This window comes from Cupressus sempervirens, chromosome 1 (assembly GCF_028749045.1).
Source record: "Cupressus sempervirens isolate cs-2001-9-10 chromosome 1, ASM2874904v1, whole genome shotgun sequence".
Taxonomy (NCBI): domain Eukaryota; kingdom Viridiplantae; phylum Streptophyta; class Pinopsida; order Cupressales; family Cupressaceae; genus Cupressus; species Cupressus sempervirens.
In genome coordinates this window covers 492,081,641-492,099,266 of record NC_143118.1, presented here as the reverse complement: position 1 = coordinate 492,099,266, position 17,626 = coordinate 492,081,641, and the positions used below count along the sequence as shown (strand labels likewise).

At 36.6% G+C, this 17,626-nt stretch overlaps 1 protein-coding gene across 2 annotated transcripts; it reads left to right on the top strand.

Annotated features, from left to right (window-relative positions):
* The first annotated feature begins 1,887 nt into the window (after positions 1-1,887).
* Positions 1,888-15,855, top strand: LOC149578398 (rop guanine nucleotide exchange factor 1-like). 2 transcript variants are annotated; one of them, XM_089828859.1, is made up of 7 exons: positions 1,888-2,937; positions 5,101-5,217; positions 12,935-13,089; positions 13,237-13,311; positions 13,488-13,784; positions 13,898-14,260; positions 14,783-15,855. In XM_089828859.1, exons 1-7 carry the CDS (start codon positions 2,601-2,603, stop codon positions 15,287-15,289), a joined length of 1,851 nt encoding a protein of 616 aa, XP_089684985.1. In that variant the 5' UTR covers positions 1,888-2,600; the 3' UTR covers positions 15,290-15,855. The 2 variants fall into 2 exon arrangements, with proteins under 2 accessions (XP_089684985.1, XP_089684989.1); XM_089828863.1 differs by lacking the exon at positions 1,888-2,937 and adding an exon at positions 4,447-4,984.
* The last annotated feature ends 1,771 nt before the right edge of the window (positions 15,856-17,626 follow it).

Sequence of the window (17,626 nt, the reverse complement as noted above, 5' to 3'; positions counted from 1 at the left end):
CATTCCTTTAGCATTGTGACTGGTGCCCTATTATTTCTTTTAAATTGTGTATGATTTTGCAAATAGACAAGGAACTGAAACCATGCCACCAGACTTTGGCTTTGCTCATTTTCAATGTCTTTATCTTAACACAGATGTACACAAACCTCAGAGTATATTTTTCCCAGCTAAAAGGATTTGACTGCATTTTTTTTTATCTTTATGAAAGAAATCCAAGAACTAAATAATCCCATTTGCTATCATCTCCCACATGTGTCCCTACATGTATGTCAAATGTCAAAAGCACAAATGCCCAATGCCACATGACCTATTTTTCCAATGCCACTTGCTAGTAACATGGAATATTCACCCAATTTGTTGATTGACAAAACAAAAATACCACTAGCTAAAATAGCTTCAACCAATAAAAAAATAAAAAAATTCATATAATGTAATTGAATGATGAAAAGTATAGGTTAAATTTTTTTGAGGCATGTTTTTAAGGGAGATTAATGAGAAAGAAACACATGAAAACTTTAATCTCCTACCTTATGACATGGACTAACAAATGGAAATGATATTAGAGACTTAGGGTAGGGACACCCGTTGCTCGAGAAATTGCTTTGACATATTTATTGTCGTCTATACAATCTTTATTTTAAAATCAAAATTCTTTTTCTAAATTTTTTCACAAAGAGGATTAAATAATACTAAAAGTTAATTTAAGCATTGTAGTCATTCAATGTATGTAAATGCAAAGTTGTTATTTGGGGCGAATTGAAAATGCTTCCAAAAATAGTAAGTTGGAAGCATTGTGGACAATAATTAAAAATACGCTTCCAATAAAAATCAAAATTGATAAATAATAAAAAATGTGGACGTATTGTAACAACGTGTGCCCTATGGAAGATATGGAGTGGAACACTCCAAATAAATCAAGAGAGTGCTATTTCAAATTGCCACACATTTGAATTTTCTTCTGTCTACTTTTTGAAAGGTAAAATAAAAATATCTCTAGAAAAAATAGAAACAACCAATGAAAAAAAGGAAATAAAAAGTAAAATATTCAGTTTAACAAATAAATTTAAATACACCATAGAATAAGTAAAGGTTGTATACATAAAGAAATAAATAAATTCACTTAAAAATCACTAAAAACATTAGTTCCCTTTATAGGTAGGTACTAACAATACAAAGTAACGTATTATATAGATGCAGAAGAAGTTGGCTTTCAAAAATTGCAGAAGAAGTTGGCTTTCAAAAATTGATGGTAAAGTTATCAATTTAAAGTTTAGAGTCAATAATGAAATTCTTCAATTAAAATGGAGAATGAAATGACAATATCAAAAATAAAATTAAAAAATATGGACACATGTAAGAAAGAGAGGTTAGTGATGGTACAACATAGGACATTTGTCCATAGCTATTTGATTACTATGTAAAAAGAGAAAGAAATGACAATATCAAATAAAACAAAATAAATATAGACACATGTAAGAAAGAGAGATTAGTGATGGTACAACACTGGACATTTGTCCATAACTATTAGATCGCTATGTAAACTGTGATAATCAACATAAATAGTTAATATGACATGTGAGTGGACATGAGCTCAAAATAATTATATATTTACCATTAAGACACATAATAAATAGACCATATTTATTATAACTATCTAAAAAAAATAACATAATAACAAAAACAAAAACGAAGAACCCACAAAATTCAATGTACCTAAGGTACCATATAAGAAACTTAGGGTACCCTATACTAACCATAAATAAATAATAAATAATAAAGAAATGGAGAACCAAACAAGCATTTAAATCGAGCTTTACTCCGCATCATTTCATATGATCAAATAGGGTAGCGAGTTAAGAGAATTGGTGCGAGCTGGCCCACCATGCCCGCCTTTATTCCAAAGTAGCTTTCCATTCTCCCAAGACAGAAGCTGGCCCCACCACAACAATTCCTGTACGGCACGCTGCTCCTCCACCCCGACATGTTTGGAGTGAATCGGCACCATCTTCTTTCTCGAAACGCCTTCCAAACACCAAGAGGAGAGTTTGGTGCCTGTACATGTACGCCACTTATTTAAAGAACCTTTTGCCACACCCCGGGGGGCTTACAAGGGAGTGGCAGCACGGAAGACACACAAATTTCCTTCTGCTTTATTGCAGTTTTACGGTCTCCATGGGACCATTAAGGCAACAATGGCAGACGACATACGTACATATACAGCAAGACAGGGCAATGAAATGATATACACGAGTGCGGCACTCTAAAAGTAGGCCTCTGTAAGGCTCAGAGAACATCAACATCATATGTTGCTTGCGTTTTCCTCCGGCATCGAGCAGCACTGCGTCACACAATTCCACAAATTAAATAGTGTAAGTCTTTTACATATTCTAGTGGCGCCGGCCCCCCGGAGAAAAGCGTGTGCGTAAAATGGAGGAGACCTGGCACAGGCATTGATTGAACTCGCAGGTCGCAACCTTCCTACACATTCTTTATCATTGCAACGGTAATAATGGCGGTAGCACTACCATAAGAGCAAATGACGGCGTGTCCGCCGATGGAGTAAACCGGATCATCTCGCTTTGAAGTGTGGTGAGGCGGAGATGGAGAAATGCAGGGTGTGTGGGAGTGGTGAGAGTGAGATTGCATCGAGCTGTTCGGGGGAAAGGCAGAGCTCTACTCTGAGTGCGGACGTGAGTGGCGATGGAGATGGGGACGGTTTCAGCTCTGAGACGCCCAGCTTCAGGCGAGGAGACGATGAGTTGGAGATCGGGATGGGCACGGGCACCACTTCTGAGGGATCATCTCCCTTGGGATGGCCGCTCGGCAGGTCTGACACATCTAATTCCGGCTCCTCCACCGCTCCTCTGCCGCTCACCGGGGGCCGGGATACGGTCATATGGGAGGAAAGGAGTGACAAGCTGTACAATGACTTATCAGGTGCCTTCCCTGTGTTTTAAGCATTTCGTTGCAGTAAAAATGACAAGAAGCTTCTATATTTTAGGATTTTATCCTGTCAGATGCAAATATTCCATTATTTTGGCTCTATTATATTGTTGATGTTCTAGTTTTCCCCTGTATATTTTATCTGCTCTCTCTATATAATATAACATTTCATTTCTTTGACAGCGAAAACGGCTTTACATATTATGTAGGTCTAGTGTAATTTGTTAGATATTTCTAAGCATTTTAGCTTCAATGTACATGCATGGTTACTGCCTGGAAACTGCAGTTTTAATCACTTGCGTTTCAATATTTCTGTCTTTTGTTTTAATCCCTGAAAATTTTCTGTGATCTTTAACACTTTTTGTGTTTCGAGGAGCGTAAGTGTGTACATTCCGGCTCGTTTCCCCCTGCCTATCGTATTTTTAACTTTTCATGCAGAAATCTGCGCTTGATTCGTCATCGGTGCACCGTAATTTTATCAATCCGTATGTTTTGGACAAAAGCAAAGTTTATTAATTTTGTGTTTGGCTCCCCTTTGTGTAACTAGTCCAATTTTTTAACGTTTTGCATTCTTTGCCTGTTTACTGGCAAGAAATTGTGTGTGTCTTTATTATAATTTTTGTTTCTTTTTGCTGGGAATTTTAACATAGCTTCCGCCTGTCAGTGTAAACGGACAGAAATTCTTCGGCATTTTTGGCTTTACTATGCACTTCTGTCGCGACAAAATCTTGAATTTTTGGTTGCACTTGTCAGTGTTCTTTGTACGCTACGACCCTTGAAAATTTCTATCATCCGCAGAAACCAGCACAAGATTCATTATATTTTTATGTCGCAGTAAGTTGCAAAGGCTTGCATCTTACTGGACTAAAAATAAAAGGGTAGAATGCTTCCATTGCAATTTCTCTTGTTTTCGCAAAATCTCAATATCTCATTCCCTTGGTAGCAGATTTATTGAGGGAGTCACCAGAATGACTAGAATCTGTTGCCCAGCAATAACCCATTGTCTGCCCACAGATGAACTGCAACTCTCAAGCTATGTTCCACTACTTCTACCCCGATGTAAAGTTAGATGGAACCCGTTTTGTCTTTACGGTAGAAAACTCTATGTACTTCAATTATTCCAAAACATTTCTTGCTTGTTAGCCTATCCTGCGTACTGCCATTTAGTTTTCGGGGCCTGCCTGACGCTCTGAATTCATATAAATAATGTTTCATGAAATATTTTACCCATACATTTGTCGTTATTTTCCAAGTGACGTTCTGTTATTTCTTAGGTTTAAGCAAACATTTTAACAGCACCCCTACTCGACTGTTCTTAATAGCAGGTACGGAATTAAATTGCAAAGCCCGGATGTTTTAATATCGAAGAATTCTACTTTTCATCTTAGGAACAATTCAATATAACTAAAAAACGTGGGATTCTCTTGCTTTTTGTTAAATGTGTAAACGTCGAATCATTCACTTTTCGACTCTTCATCGTCGACTGGATTTCTTTTCTTGTGTTAGTTTTGTTTATTTCGTGCGTTAAGAACCTAGTAAGCATAATGTACCTTAAATGTACTATTTTTGTTGTCCGATAGGTTCATCTTGCTTCTTTATGATTGATATCAGTCAGAACCGTTAACTTAGAACCTTACGAAGTTTCTTCTAGATGCTGGCTTTATTTCGTTGAACAATGTTGTTTCCAAATTGTCTTCATTCCTTTTCCTCTCTTTCATTTTGCGCATTTGAAGCTCTGGAACATCTTTGCTCCAAATTTAGCTTTATTTAACATTTTATGACATCACCGAGAAAAAGAGATAGGTTTCTTAGTACTTTTTTTGAGCGGACAGTTTTCTTACTGATAAAAAAGTGATTCTTAACTTGAAGCTCCAGGAAGAGCTTTAGTGTCTGTTTAGTAGTATTATTTATTGTTTCTGAATTTGTTTACAGGAATTTATTATTTAGTTTTCTAAAATTGTTGCGGAAATGATAGAAACTGGTTCCTCACTATTGTCTTTTAGCGGACCCTTGTTTATGGCTATAGACTTTCTTCAGATAGGTAAAATAATAATTTTGACATGTTTGCTTCTATTATAAACTTTTCACTGTTTCGGTAATAGGTGAGAGGGTAAGATAATGGCATTAACTTTAGTAACTCGTGTTTATCTGCTGCAGAAGTTGAATTGATGAAAGAAAGGTTTGCCAAACTGCTGCTGGGTGAAGACATGTCTGGTGGTGGAAAAGGGGTCTGTAGTGCACTTGCTATCTCTAATGCGATTACAAATCTCTCAGGTATACTTCTTCTTGATGCTCTCAGTATTATAAATTATATTCTTCAGCAGGGTAAGCCATTTTTACTTGTTGGCAAATGTTCTAGAAATACAAGTTCTTGGATATACATTTGGTAAAATAATTAAAAATGTGCTAACACCAGCAATTGTACAAATTTTTGGTTGGCTATAACTAAACTAAAAGCTTTTCCAGTCAAAATGAAAGGTAAGAAAAATCTGGGGTATTGACAGATTTTTTCCAGAGATGTTATTTTGGAAGGCAAGCTGAAGCCAATATATTCTTTTCCACTCGACATGGAAGATAAGCAAAATCTTGAGTAACGACGATTTTTTCACTGATATTATATTGGAAGGCATGCTGAGGCCAACGAGTATCCTGGAGACTCGGATATTATTTTGGAAGGCATGCTGAGGCCAACGAGTATCCTGGAGACTCAGATATTATTTTGGAAGGCATGCCGAGGCCAATGATTATCCTGGATTCTATCTGGTGAATAGAAAGGATGTATCTATCTTTATCATAGATGGGGCAGCCAAACTGCCCCATTTACTGTAATTATTAATTATTAAAAAATGTCATGTTCATTGTATTTCAAAAATCTAAATTAATTACTTTTATTTTTCAACTAATTAATAATTACAATAAATGTTACATTTGAGGTGTTGTGTAGAAATTGCCTCTATCTTTCATCTTACGATGTTGATGCTTAACCAACCTCTAATTGCAGACCTGGCCTCACTTCCTGTCAGTTGAATTATAGAGAGATATTAGGATTTTCTTTGTGGGTGGAAAAGGGCACATGAATGTTGTAGAATAGCTTAAAAATAATCTGCTAGTTTTAGAAATTAAGTTATTAATTGATAGCAGATGATTCTGCCTGTTTTGTATCTCCTTCTATGTAAGGAATTTATTAGAGATTTTAGTAGTATTATTCCCTTTTTTATGTAGTACTACTTCCTTTAGCTTAAGTGACAATGAAGACGAGTTTACTATGATGGAAAAACCAAAAACTGGTAGTGGAAGTGGGAGAGGGGAAGGGAACAGTCCGATTAAATTCTTACAAAAGTATAATTTATGTGCGAATCACCTATGAAAATGCCACTCTGATTGCATTGAAAATGATAACATTACATGATTATTGCACACCTCCCTATATCTGCGTACTTTGTCTAATATCTATGTATTTGGAAACATTACGAGTTGTTGCCATCTTTGGACTAAATTGGAGTGGGAACAGGACAGCTAGGGCATGCCTCTGCTGCTCGGATGTATCCACAAGGTACCTAAGGCCTGGGGCGGCAAGGGTGTGCCTTGGGTGTTCCCAATCATATAGACCTTGGTGCATTAAAAATATTTTTATAACTTTTTTCATTTTTTATATTATGATAGTCTGCACCAAGGTTGAATTGAAAAGACATATTCACAAGCTACCTATGGCCTGGGGAGTCAAGGGTGTGGCATCAGAAAGTCGAAGATCTTAGCACAAGTTAAAAAAAAACAGGCAGAAAGTTATAAAAATATTTTTATAACTTTTATTATTTTTTATCTTCGTACATCAGAAAGTCTATTCAAAAAACAGATAGCTGGAAATAGACATTAGTCATGACTTAATTCAGCCTATAGTTGTGCCTATTTAGTGTGACTGTGACATCTCCCAGTGAGTACATTAAAGAACTTTACATAACAAAATAGAAGCAAGAGATCAGAGAATGGAGCTATAGTCCTCAAGCACTTCTGGGTTGCTGCAAAAGGATGGACTTCTGGAATTGTTACTTCTGCTGCTGCACACAACTGTCACCATCATTCCCACTTGATGGAGCAGATTTAATAGGCTCACTGTCATAGCCACCTTCCTGTTCAATAAAGATACTGTTTTCCTTTATAAACAAATTCAGAGAATCCAGTTCCTTTACATCAAGCAAGTCCCTGTGAATGCTTAAGTAATGTGAAGCATGGAGGTCATTCTCATGGATCAATAATGTAATTTCCTGAACCAGGATCATGAATCTACTCTACGTAATCTCCAAAGTTGAGATACCTGTGACATGATAGAGAAGTGTATGAGGTTAAAATTAAACCCAGTAAGCTACAAAAGCTGCGTCCTTTTTTTTGAAATACCTCTTCGTTCCTTTTCTTCCAAAGAAGCTACAAAAGCTCAGCAGATAAAACAGACCAGAAATTATCAAGTTTAAGATCAAAAGAATTGTCAAAACCAGTAAGAATTTCACTCCAAGATAAACCATGGCAACTATTCCACAGAACAGGGGAGCCCAAAAGGTAGACCAGATTGCACAAGCATATTCACATTCAAAAGAAAGGTAATCAAAAGTTTACAAGCATATTCACATTCAAAAAAAAGGTAATCAAAAGTTTTTGGGATATTTCAAAAAGCACACCCACAGAGGATAGCACATAAACCACAACCAACTTTGTAAGAAGGAGCCATCTAAAGCAGGATTTCTTAAGTTCAGTAGGTTGATGCCAGAAAAAATCAAAGACAAATTGCCTTTTAGAGGTTGACCTATACAGGTCCCAACATTGGTTTGCCCAGCTGGTAATAGATGAATCATCTTTTACCATGTTATAAATCTGCTTGGTAGAGACCTCCATAAGTCCCCAGCCATCAAGCCCATTTCAATTGCCTCGAAAAAGAATCACTGTCATAGATCTTACCAGGGGAAAAAAACCTGTAGCTTTAGCAAGCAATATATATGTTTTTTCTGAGATGGGGGAATCCCGTACTTAAAATTGATCTCTTCCCAGGACCTTAGTGAGTTACCAATCAGAACATCACTGAGTAGTGTAATACCTTCATTTTTCTATGCCTTAGCAGAACAACTTTGAGTTAGAGCAAGTGGTTTATTATTCACATATTACTCCCACCAAAGAGATCTTTCAGCAACAGTGTATGAGGGAGAGCCACCAGCAGCTCTTTGGAGCAGAGTAGCTTCCTTACTTGGGACCTCAGTCAGTTTGGATTTCAGCAAATTTTTACCTCTCCGATCTTCATCCGAATTTTATGATATTTAATATAATATTATTTTATTTTAAAATAATATTAAGTTATTTAGTTTAATTATTTAGCAATATCAAATTATTTTGACAATTGGTGATATGTTACTTATATTTTAAAATAAATAAATTTAAATAAGGTAGAATTTTTACCCTTGATCCTGATCGACAAACTCGAATTCCAATTCAAACCTTGTGACTCAGCCAAAGGTTTTCACATCAAACTCCCGAGAAACAATATCTTGTAGAGGTATATTCATCCACTGTTTTCCTTTCTTAATAATGGATCTTTAGCTGATAGGCTTTCACCTGGGCGATAGCCCATCGGGAATTCCTCACGCTGCAGCTTGTGACGGCCGGGAAATTCAGTTCGCGGCTCCGGTTTCCGGCTCACTTTCTGATCAGTGGAATGGAAAGCTACTGAGTGGTGGATGATGTGGACGGGGTCTTGCACGTTGCAGACTTTGGCCGACACCGAATTTCTTGGGATGCCAACTTACATTTATCAGCAAACTGTATTCAGATCAGGGCTAAAGCTTTGCATCCATGAAACTCGATCTTACTTAGGAACAGCTTGTTACCTTCTGGGAGTAACAAGGAATGCCCGGATCTGAATAAGGGTGACTGTAAACCTTGACACAAGCTCTGTTTTGAAATCAACAGCTGTAGTTTTTTCAGTGCTGTTAGGTCCAGTTTAGCTTGGGCCTTGTCATATGGAAATCAGCAGTAGAGAGGAAAGCTCAATTTCTCCCTTGGAAGTTATGCACTGCAAACTTGTTCTAAATGAATGCCCTACCTTCTGTACTACTCAAATTCTCAAGTGCATATTCCGCCACAAAAGAGAAACCATTAAACATATTTTCTGGACTTATAATTATGCACAGCAAATCTGTCATGACTCATAATAGGATGATTTCACTTCCTATCATAAAACTAACCTGGAAATCTACATTTTCATTGTGGATCCCTGTCTCTGGTCAAATAGCACTACACATTAACTATTTGGGAAGATAAGTGCTAACATATTTGGAGGGGGGATCTATGCCTCTGGTCAAATAAAAATACACATTACGTATTTGTCAAGATAAGTACTATACCCCCGTACCAAATAGCAGTACCCATCAACTACTCATGTATATGGAGTGAATTAATACCTCAGGCCAAATATCAGTACGCATCAAGTTTTTATATACGTGGAGTGAAACTCTACCCCCATACCAAATAGCAGTACACATTACTGCTTATGTATTTGAACTTTGGAATGAATCTCTATACCAGGGCCAATAGCGATACACATGAAATATCAGATAAATGTTCATGTCTTTGAGTGAAACTATACTCCACACCAAATAGTAATACACATTAAATATACGGCAAGTTAGGTGCCTATATATCCTTGTGCTCTTTGTCTATCCCCTGCCTTTTGACATTTGATTGGAAACTTGTTCAGGCCCCATCTGGCGTGCTCTCTGTAGAACATGTTCTATTGGACAAGAATTTGTGACTGCGTTTTGAGAGAGAAAATATTGCACAACAAATTGTGTGCATCAAAAATAAATTTTCAACCAAGCCCAGCAACTAAAGAATACATGTCCATCTGGAATCATCATCAAATGTGTACAGATATGTATTTTAGTCAATGAAAAGTACACATGTAAAGATAATACTATTGCTAAATCACTTATGATTCAATCAATTTAATGGAAGACAACCTTGTAGTATTTTATGTATTACCAATTTCTTAGATCACCATGTAAGCTTAATCAGACAAGGTAATTACTCTTGTAAGTACTAAGACAGATTTCAGCATTGGCATTATTCTTATTTGCTGATCTACAGTTCATTTGGACCAGTTAGATTTTGAAATAAAAAATTTATGCAACTTGTTCCAGAATTTTGAAGCTGCTTTGCAATCCCTCACGCCTATCGGCTATACACTTGCACCCTGCCCCGGTGCAAGCGCTAGTTTAATGTTGTTTCTAATAAGTACTTTCCAAGGTTCATTTCCTTCTCGTGATTTAAAGATCCACTTTGAGGCCAAAGAAGTTCCACGAGCTTTAAAATCTTTAAGACCCAGTCGTCCTTTACACCTTGGTTTGCAGCACCAATCCCAATTCACAGTGTCTTTTTCTGTTTCCCACTCCATCAGACCAAAGGAACTCCCTAATACAATTACATTATTAGTTATATTATATCTATAATAAAATTAGACCAGAAAACGTGGATTGTGTAGATGGTAATTAGAATTGAAGGGGTGATGACAGCTTTATGCTGTTGCCACTTGTTGTCAGTTGGATCAAAGACCTATGCCAAAAAGTGACAAGGATTGTGAAAAGATCTAAGATATGAATTTGAGGTGACAGTTGGCTGGAGGATTCTTCATTTAATTTTCAGGCAATGTCTCAAGTTCTCATTTCTGATCTGAACAAGCTGGGAAACTTTTGTCCTAACCCGATACCATGCTCATGTGATAGTGATGGATACAAGAGCTAAATATATGATTATAATTTACATATTATTGTTATATAGTATATGTAGTAATAATAAATATTTTACAATATGATATATAATTTTTAATAATCTATAGTTAATATTATATACTTTATATATTTATTTATATTATAATATGTTATGGTATATTGAATATTTGTGCTTATATGTATGTGTGTGTATTTATAGTTCTAACTGGACCAGCAACTTATTCTAATACAGAGGTTGCATCTTACTTACTAGGTCCTTAGCTTTGACTCTTATATCTGTGATTACGTGTGTGTATTTATATCTGTACTTGGACTTGTGTATTTATAGTTCTAACTGGATCAGCAATTTATTCTAATACAGAGGTTGCATCTTACTTACTAGGTCCTTAGCTTTGACTCTTATATCTGTGATTACGTGTGTGTATTTATATCTGTACTTGGACTAGCAACATAGACTACTACAGAGGTCACATCTTATCTGTTTGGTTCGTGGAAGATGACAGGAATTGGCTTTTTCAAAATCTGGATTTGAAATTTTTTGCATTTGTTTCAAAATTGGCAAAATGGAATTAGAATACCGGACTTCCAATTTTGTCTCAAAACCAGGTTTTCCAACTTCCTACTAGCAAACAGGAATTGAAAATCAAAACCTGGTTATGTTTTTTGAGGAGTGTAAAAACAATAGATTGGACTACTTTTTGAAGTTTGCATTCAACTCCAAGTTTGGGCATAAAAAAGTTTCTTCATACACATCTTCCGAGTGAAACAAACAGTTCAAGTAAAATTCCAAAAATAAGAATGAAGATTTGCAAAACCTTGATTTGGCAAGACCAAGGTTTGTAGAAATCCTGGTTTTGAAAATTCCACGAACCAAACGGACCCTAATAGTTCCTTAGCATTAACTTGTGCTAAGATCTTTGACAATGTTGAATTGAAAAGACACAACTGGATTTTGAGCTTGTATTGCTAAAAAGTAAATCTTTTGTTACTTCCGTCTCACCTTGAGTGTTTCTTGTCTGACACAGTAACCCAGTGGTGTTTGTCTACGAGGATATCTTAGCTCCACTATTCAAAGTTCTGGCCATTAAATTTCTTTAACTCCATTCTTTGAGTGCTTGCTATTTTCCTTCACATGCGAGATTCATTTACATAGAGCTTCCATTGAAGAAAATAAAATTTCCAGAGCCAATATACTTATAACAAATGGAGAGAAAATATACTTATATGTAAAGAGGAGGAATGTTAACAAAATTTGAAATGCAGCAGAAATGATGATGCACTTGTAGTATAATAAGAGATCTTGCCCCCGGGGGAACCCTTTAGAGGAAAACTGGCAAAAACAACACTGGCTATATCAAATCTACCATTCACAATACAATAAATAACTTCTTGCTTGTGCTTTACTGGTTAACCCTCGTCCATATCTGCATATACAATGATTATAATCAACAGGTGAACAAACCATCTATAAGGACCAGCACCCCCTGCTCCCCCCCTCCCCCCCCCCCCCCCCCCATTATTTTCACAGGCTTCCACCCCCATACTTATGAGCCGTGACATGGTCCCAGACCCCACTAATTATGGCGCCTGTGTACAGTCTATAAGGGGTGCAAAGCATAAACTGTTAAACATATAATATCCAACAGGATGGAAACTTTTATGTGGAAGGCTATTCTGCCAAAAACATGGTTGCCATATTTTCAGAATCAATGGATTATGCAGCAAGGACTTTGTTGTGTGTGTGTGTGTTTCACAATTTCCATTCTCTGCTTTCCTTCTGTCACAATCTACCATCTATTCTTTTTGTTTATGTTTTTTTAACAAAATAGAGCATGTGTTTTTTATTGTATTATAAAAAGCTCTTGTGAAAAGGTTTTTATCTGGTAAGACATAGCTAAAATATTGCAAGAACGCATTTTCTGTGCCAAATAAACAAGCATCTAGTTAATCTGTCTGCATCAGACACCTTTATAAATGCTTGCATGTAAAAAAGTGACTTGTTTTGACTGACAGATTCATCGTCACTAATTTTTCTTGAAGTTCTAGATATGTCTTTTTGTGATTAAAACTTTGATGATCAGAAATTTTTGAGGGTGTTTAGTCTATGTAAGCACTCACTTGTGGTTTAGTTTTCTTAACAGTCAACTCTATTAAATGGACTGGTCCCCAGTTTTAGAAAGGTTTAACTTCCCCACAATTAAGAGAAATTGCATTAACTGTGGCAGCTTCTGTATTTGGTGAACTTTGGAGGCTGGAACCCCTAGCTTCACAGAAGAAGTCCATGTGGCACAGAGAAATGGAGTGGCTCCTTTGTGTTAGTGATTCCATTGTTGAACTCATACCCACTTGGCAAGAGCTTCCAGAAGGTGCTAGTTTGGAGGTAAAAGTCAGAAGCTGGTTATAAAATCCACAGACCATAGGCTTTTGAATTGTTCTCAAACCTTTTAACAAAAATAGTGTGTAAAATCCATGTTCCAAAATAATCAATGGTTGCTAACTAAAGTTCTTGGAACTGTCTGTAAATCAGGTCATGGTGAGCAGGCCTCGATCAGATCTATGCATCAATCTCCCAGCTTTGAAGAAGCTGGATGCCATGCTACTTGTATGTTGATAATAGTCAATAGCTGTGTCATTTCAATGAAATGTTTCTCCTTGTATGCTGGCGATCCTTTATAGCTGAATGTTATTTCAACATCTCCAGGAAATTCATATCATTTTTAGCATTATTGTTACTTTATCCATGAAGCCTGCTTTTTAGCCAAAACTACCTTTTTTCAGGAAACTTTGGATGGTTTCAGTGATACTGAATTCTGGTATGTGGATCGAGGAATATTGTTTGGAGATGTAAATGATAATGGGCGTGTTCCACTCAGGCTGCCTTCTCAACGGCAAGAAGAGAAATGGTGGCTGCCCACTCCCAAGGTTCCTCCAGACGGCTTGTCCGACTGTGCAAGGAAGCAATTGCAACATCATCGAGAATGCACTAATCAAATTCTCAAGGCAGCTATGGCAATCAATAATCAAGTCTTGTCAGAGATGGAAGTTCCCAACAGTTATTTAGAAACTCTCCCAAAGGTATGCTCTTCTGAGGATTTTGTTGGACCACAAATAATGGACTTGACCCGAGGCATTGTTTCAATCCTCGAGACATAGCACAACTGATAAGTCCTTGTTTTCTTGTTTCTTAGAATGGGAAGGCTAGCCTCGGTGATATCATGTATCGGTACATAACAGCAGAACAATTTTCTCCAGATTGTCTTCTAGATTGCCTAGACTTGTCGTCTGAGCATCACATTTTGGAAATTGTGAATCGCATTGAAGGTGCTATACATGTGTGGAAGCAGAAACTTCATTCTAAGCATACAAATAGTGGAAGGGATAACCGATCCACTTCCAAGTCTTCCTGGGGCAAGATGAAAGACTTCGTTGGAGATGTTGAGAGGAGAGAGCTCCTTGCAGAACGAGCAGAAAGTCTCCTATTAACCTTGAAGCTCAGGTTTCCTGGCTTGTCACAGACCATTTTAGATATGAACAAGATCCAGTACAATAAGGTGCTTTATTAGTTGAACCTGTCTTTTAGAGTGTTAATATTGAAGCATATGTAGGAGTCTTGGCCACAAATTGCTCACATCAACAGTGCAAATTCAACTGTGGAGAAAATTTGCACTGTTGATTTGTGCCAATTTATAATGTTAATAGGTAAAGTACTCTGCTATTGCAGCATCTTTTCTTTCAAATCAGGGGTGCTAATTTCTTCTTAAAAGCATTGAAGCGTCCTTGATGTGAGCCAACACAAAGGCTGGGTACACTGAATCATTACTTTTAATACTTGACCTTCAAATAGCCCAAATCAGTAGCCCAACTTCATTACTAATAGCATGAAAAAAAACACTGCACGATTCAGTGGTATTGTTATTGTTAAGTACCAAGTGGCCACATTGACCATGATAAAAAATGTAACACAGATAGGGTAGTTGTAGACAAAGCTATTGATATCACTAGACAGAGTTTTGTAGTGTTTTGATTTTTAGGGTGATTAAATCTGAACAAAAGTAATGTTGGTATTCTTGCAGGATGTAGGCCAAGCAATTTTGGAAAGCTATTCAAGGGTGTTAGAGAGTTTGGCCTTTAATATTATTGCTCGCATTGATGATTTAATTTATGTGGATGATATGTCAAAGCAAACTGCTCAGCGTGAATTTTCCTCCATTACTCCTGTCAGCAGCAGAGGTACTCTTCCTTCACATAAGATGGTTTATCCACAACATCCAGTTCATGTCCCCATGACCCCCTATGCTACTCCGTTTGCTACACCGAACTATTCTACCACACCCCTGGCTAGCCCTGGGAGAGCACCAGATTCAACTTATCTTAACAGCAGTTCCAACAATGCCCATAGTTATAGTCATCAGAACAGAGTTTTGTCTCATTTTCTCGGGGCTGAGAAGGAAGCTAGTGATAATACTCGTACTAATGGGTACGTTGGTAAATCAGTTTTAGGAGGAATGAGTAGAGCATGGTCGTACACTGAAAATTTAGGAATTAGGAGAGACTTAAAAAGCCCTCCTGCACGTGATTGATCAGTGGAATTGTTGATTTTGCCAAGTGTAAGAGACAATGTTGATGCATTATGTGGCCTCTAAGAGATTTGTATGATCGGTAAATCAAACTGACATCCCCCGTGGGAGGAGATATGTTTAATTGCAGTTAATTTTTTTCCCCTGCACATAGCATTTAATAACTTGGCAAATAGCGCAGCAAATGATAGATCAACTGCTAACAAAGGTATGTGGTGCTCACGTCTGTAGAAAATACATGCTTATGTTCCTTGAAGTATTTGCTAAAGACTAACTCCATTTTCTTTCAAGTGCCATATTGGTGACTGGCATTTGTATGATATAGAATTTACCCTCTGGTGTACCCTGAGTATGTTGGACTCTGAAATTTTAACTCAACGCCATTACCATCAAGTTCCAACGCAGTTTCTCCTGTGCTTCCACTCGCATCAGTTAAATCTCTGTAGAGTTGGCAGAGCCAGCCTTTTCATTGTCTTCCATCTTATTTAGCTATATTCTTTACTTGCAATTTGTCTTTCAGTTTCCAAACAAAAGTTTAATAATATCTCTATAAAAAAATTTAACTCAAATGCTTGTCTAGCACAATTCAGACCGATTTAGCTTTTTGAAAGCTTGCAAATCTAGCTGCAAAATCATCAGGAAGATAGAAAAAACACATTAATTGAATTTTGACAATTCGGTCCGGTGTATCCAAAGTGAGCAGCACGGCTCTTAATTAAAGCATATTGCCTCTGGCTAAGCTGTTAAAATAATCTAAAATTCTTTGTTGCAACAGTATTTGCAGAACTATCGAACCATGGCTTATATGTAGCGTCTGGTTATTGAAAATTTCATATGGGATCTTTAGTAATAAGCAAGAAAATCACCAACAGTTTTTTGAGGCATCAATATTGAAATCGATGTGCACATCTACGATGTTTTATCTAGAACAAAGATGGTGGGCCAACACTGTAATTGATTTTTATCGCTTTTCATTATGCCCGCGAGCCGCGAGCGTGATAATTTTTTCAAATAATAAATAAACGAGAAAGAAATCAAAACAATGTCATGTTTAAAAATGATTATTTTTCGGAAGTTGATTCATGTGTTCAGTTCAATCTTGCGAGTATAATCTTGTAAAGGAAAATGAAGTATTTGTAATAATCCTCAACAATTTATGAGGAAACATTATGTCACGATATATGTACATTCCTTGTTTGAAGGGTGAACGGTTTTGAATGATCTTAGTTAGTTCTTATCAATGTATGTTAAAAAATGATGGTTTTGATAAAGTGTTTTGAATTTTGTATTAGAATTGTGCTTTGTTAGAAGATAAGTTTAGGGATATGGGATAAGTTTGTATTCACAAATTAGTTCCTCCCTCTTCCAGTATTCTCTCCTTAGGGAATTGTGAAACTTAAGGAAATGGTCATTGGAATTGTTGGAGGTGAAAGGTCTTTAGAAAGATGGAGAAGACACGATGATTGTTGGGATACTATTAGTGTTTAAAAGGGTTAAGTTGTCTTATTGAGAAAAAAGGCTTGAGGTTCAATGAAGAAGTGAGTGACATGAATAAACGTTCAATCAAGAAGTGTGTAGATGGCCACTTCGATTTCATATTTAGTAGTTGATGAAGGGTACCCCCTCAATACCTTAAACACATAATAGGAACAAAGAAGTAACAACAATTTGTGAATATGGGCTTTCTTATTATCACCACAACTACGGAATTATGGAATTTAGAATTACAATATGCTAATCCACATTGGTGTCTTCATTATAGTACTCTGCAAAAGAAAGCTACTAACTATCGCCTAGAGTTGTCTTAGACAATGTTCGAGCATTTTTTAAACAAAAAATTTTATACTACTAGGGAAAATTCTTGTTAGGATTAACCAGAAACTTTAATAATAATTACATGCAAATATGAACAATATCAAGAAATAATAAATCACATAAGAGAACACAAGACATCAAGATTTAATGTGGTTCACCCAAACCTTGAGCTGTCCACCAAAGAACAAGTCCAATGGTATTACGATCCAGTGATTACAACTTGATTACAATCTGTAATCCCACATAGCTCAATATTGCTGCAAGAAGCAACTTTCACATCATAGATAATGAAAATCCCTAATCCTAAGCTCTTTTATTCAAGTATTTTTGCAGCTTTAGGGTTATAATTAATTATTACATGTTGGCCCAAAATTTTGATAAAATAGGGCCCAAAGAAATATGAATTATGTATAGTGCTTCTTTGATCAGTCACCACAAACTAACAATCTGCCACTTGGGGACTGATCAAGCTCCACACTAAACAATAATATACCACTTGGAGACCAATCTTGTAGCTATGTTGCT

Excerpts from the sequence above, each read along its gene's own strand:
- LOC149578398 (XM_089828859.1), top strand. The coding sequence starts at position 2,601 with ATGGAGAAATGCAGGGTGTGTGGGAGTGGTGAGAGTGAGATTGCATCG. Across the intron at positions 13,090-13,236 it reads CAGAAGGTGCTAGTTTGGAG|GTCATGGTGAGCAGGCCTCG; the intron begins GTAAAAGTCAGA and ends TCTGTAAATCAG. Across the intron at positions 14,261-14,782 it reads ACAAGATCCAGTACAATAAG|GATGTAGGCCAAGCAATTTT; the intron begins GTGCTTTATTAG and ends GTATTCTTGCAG.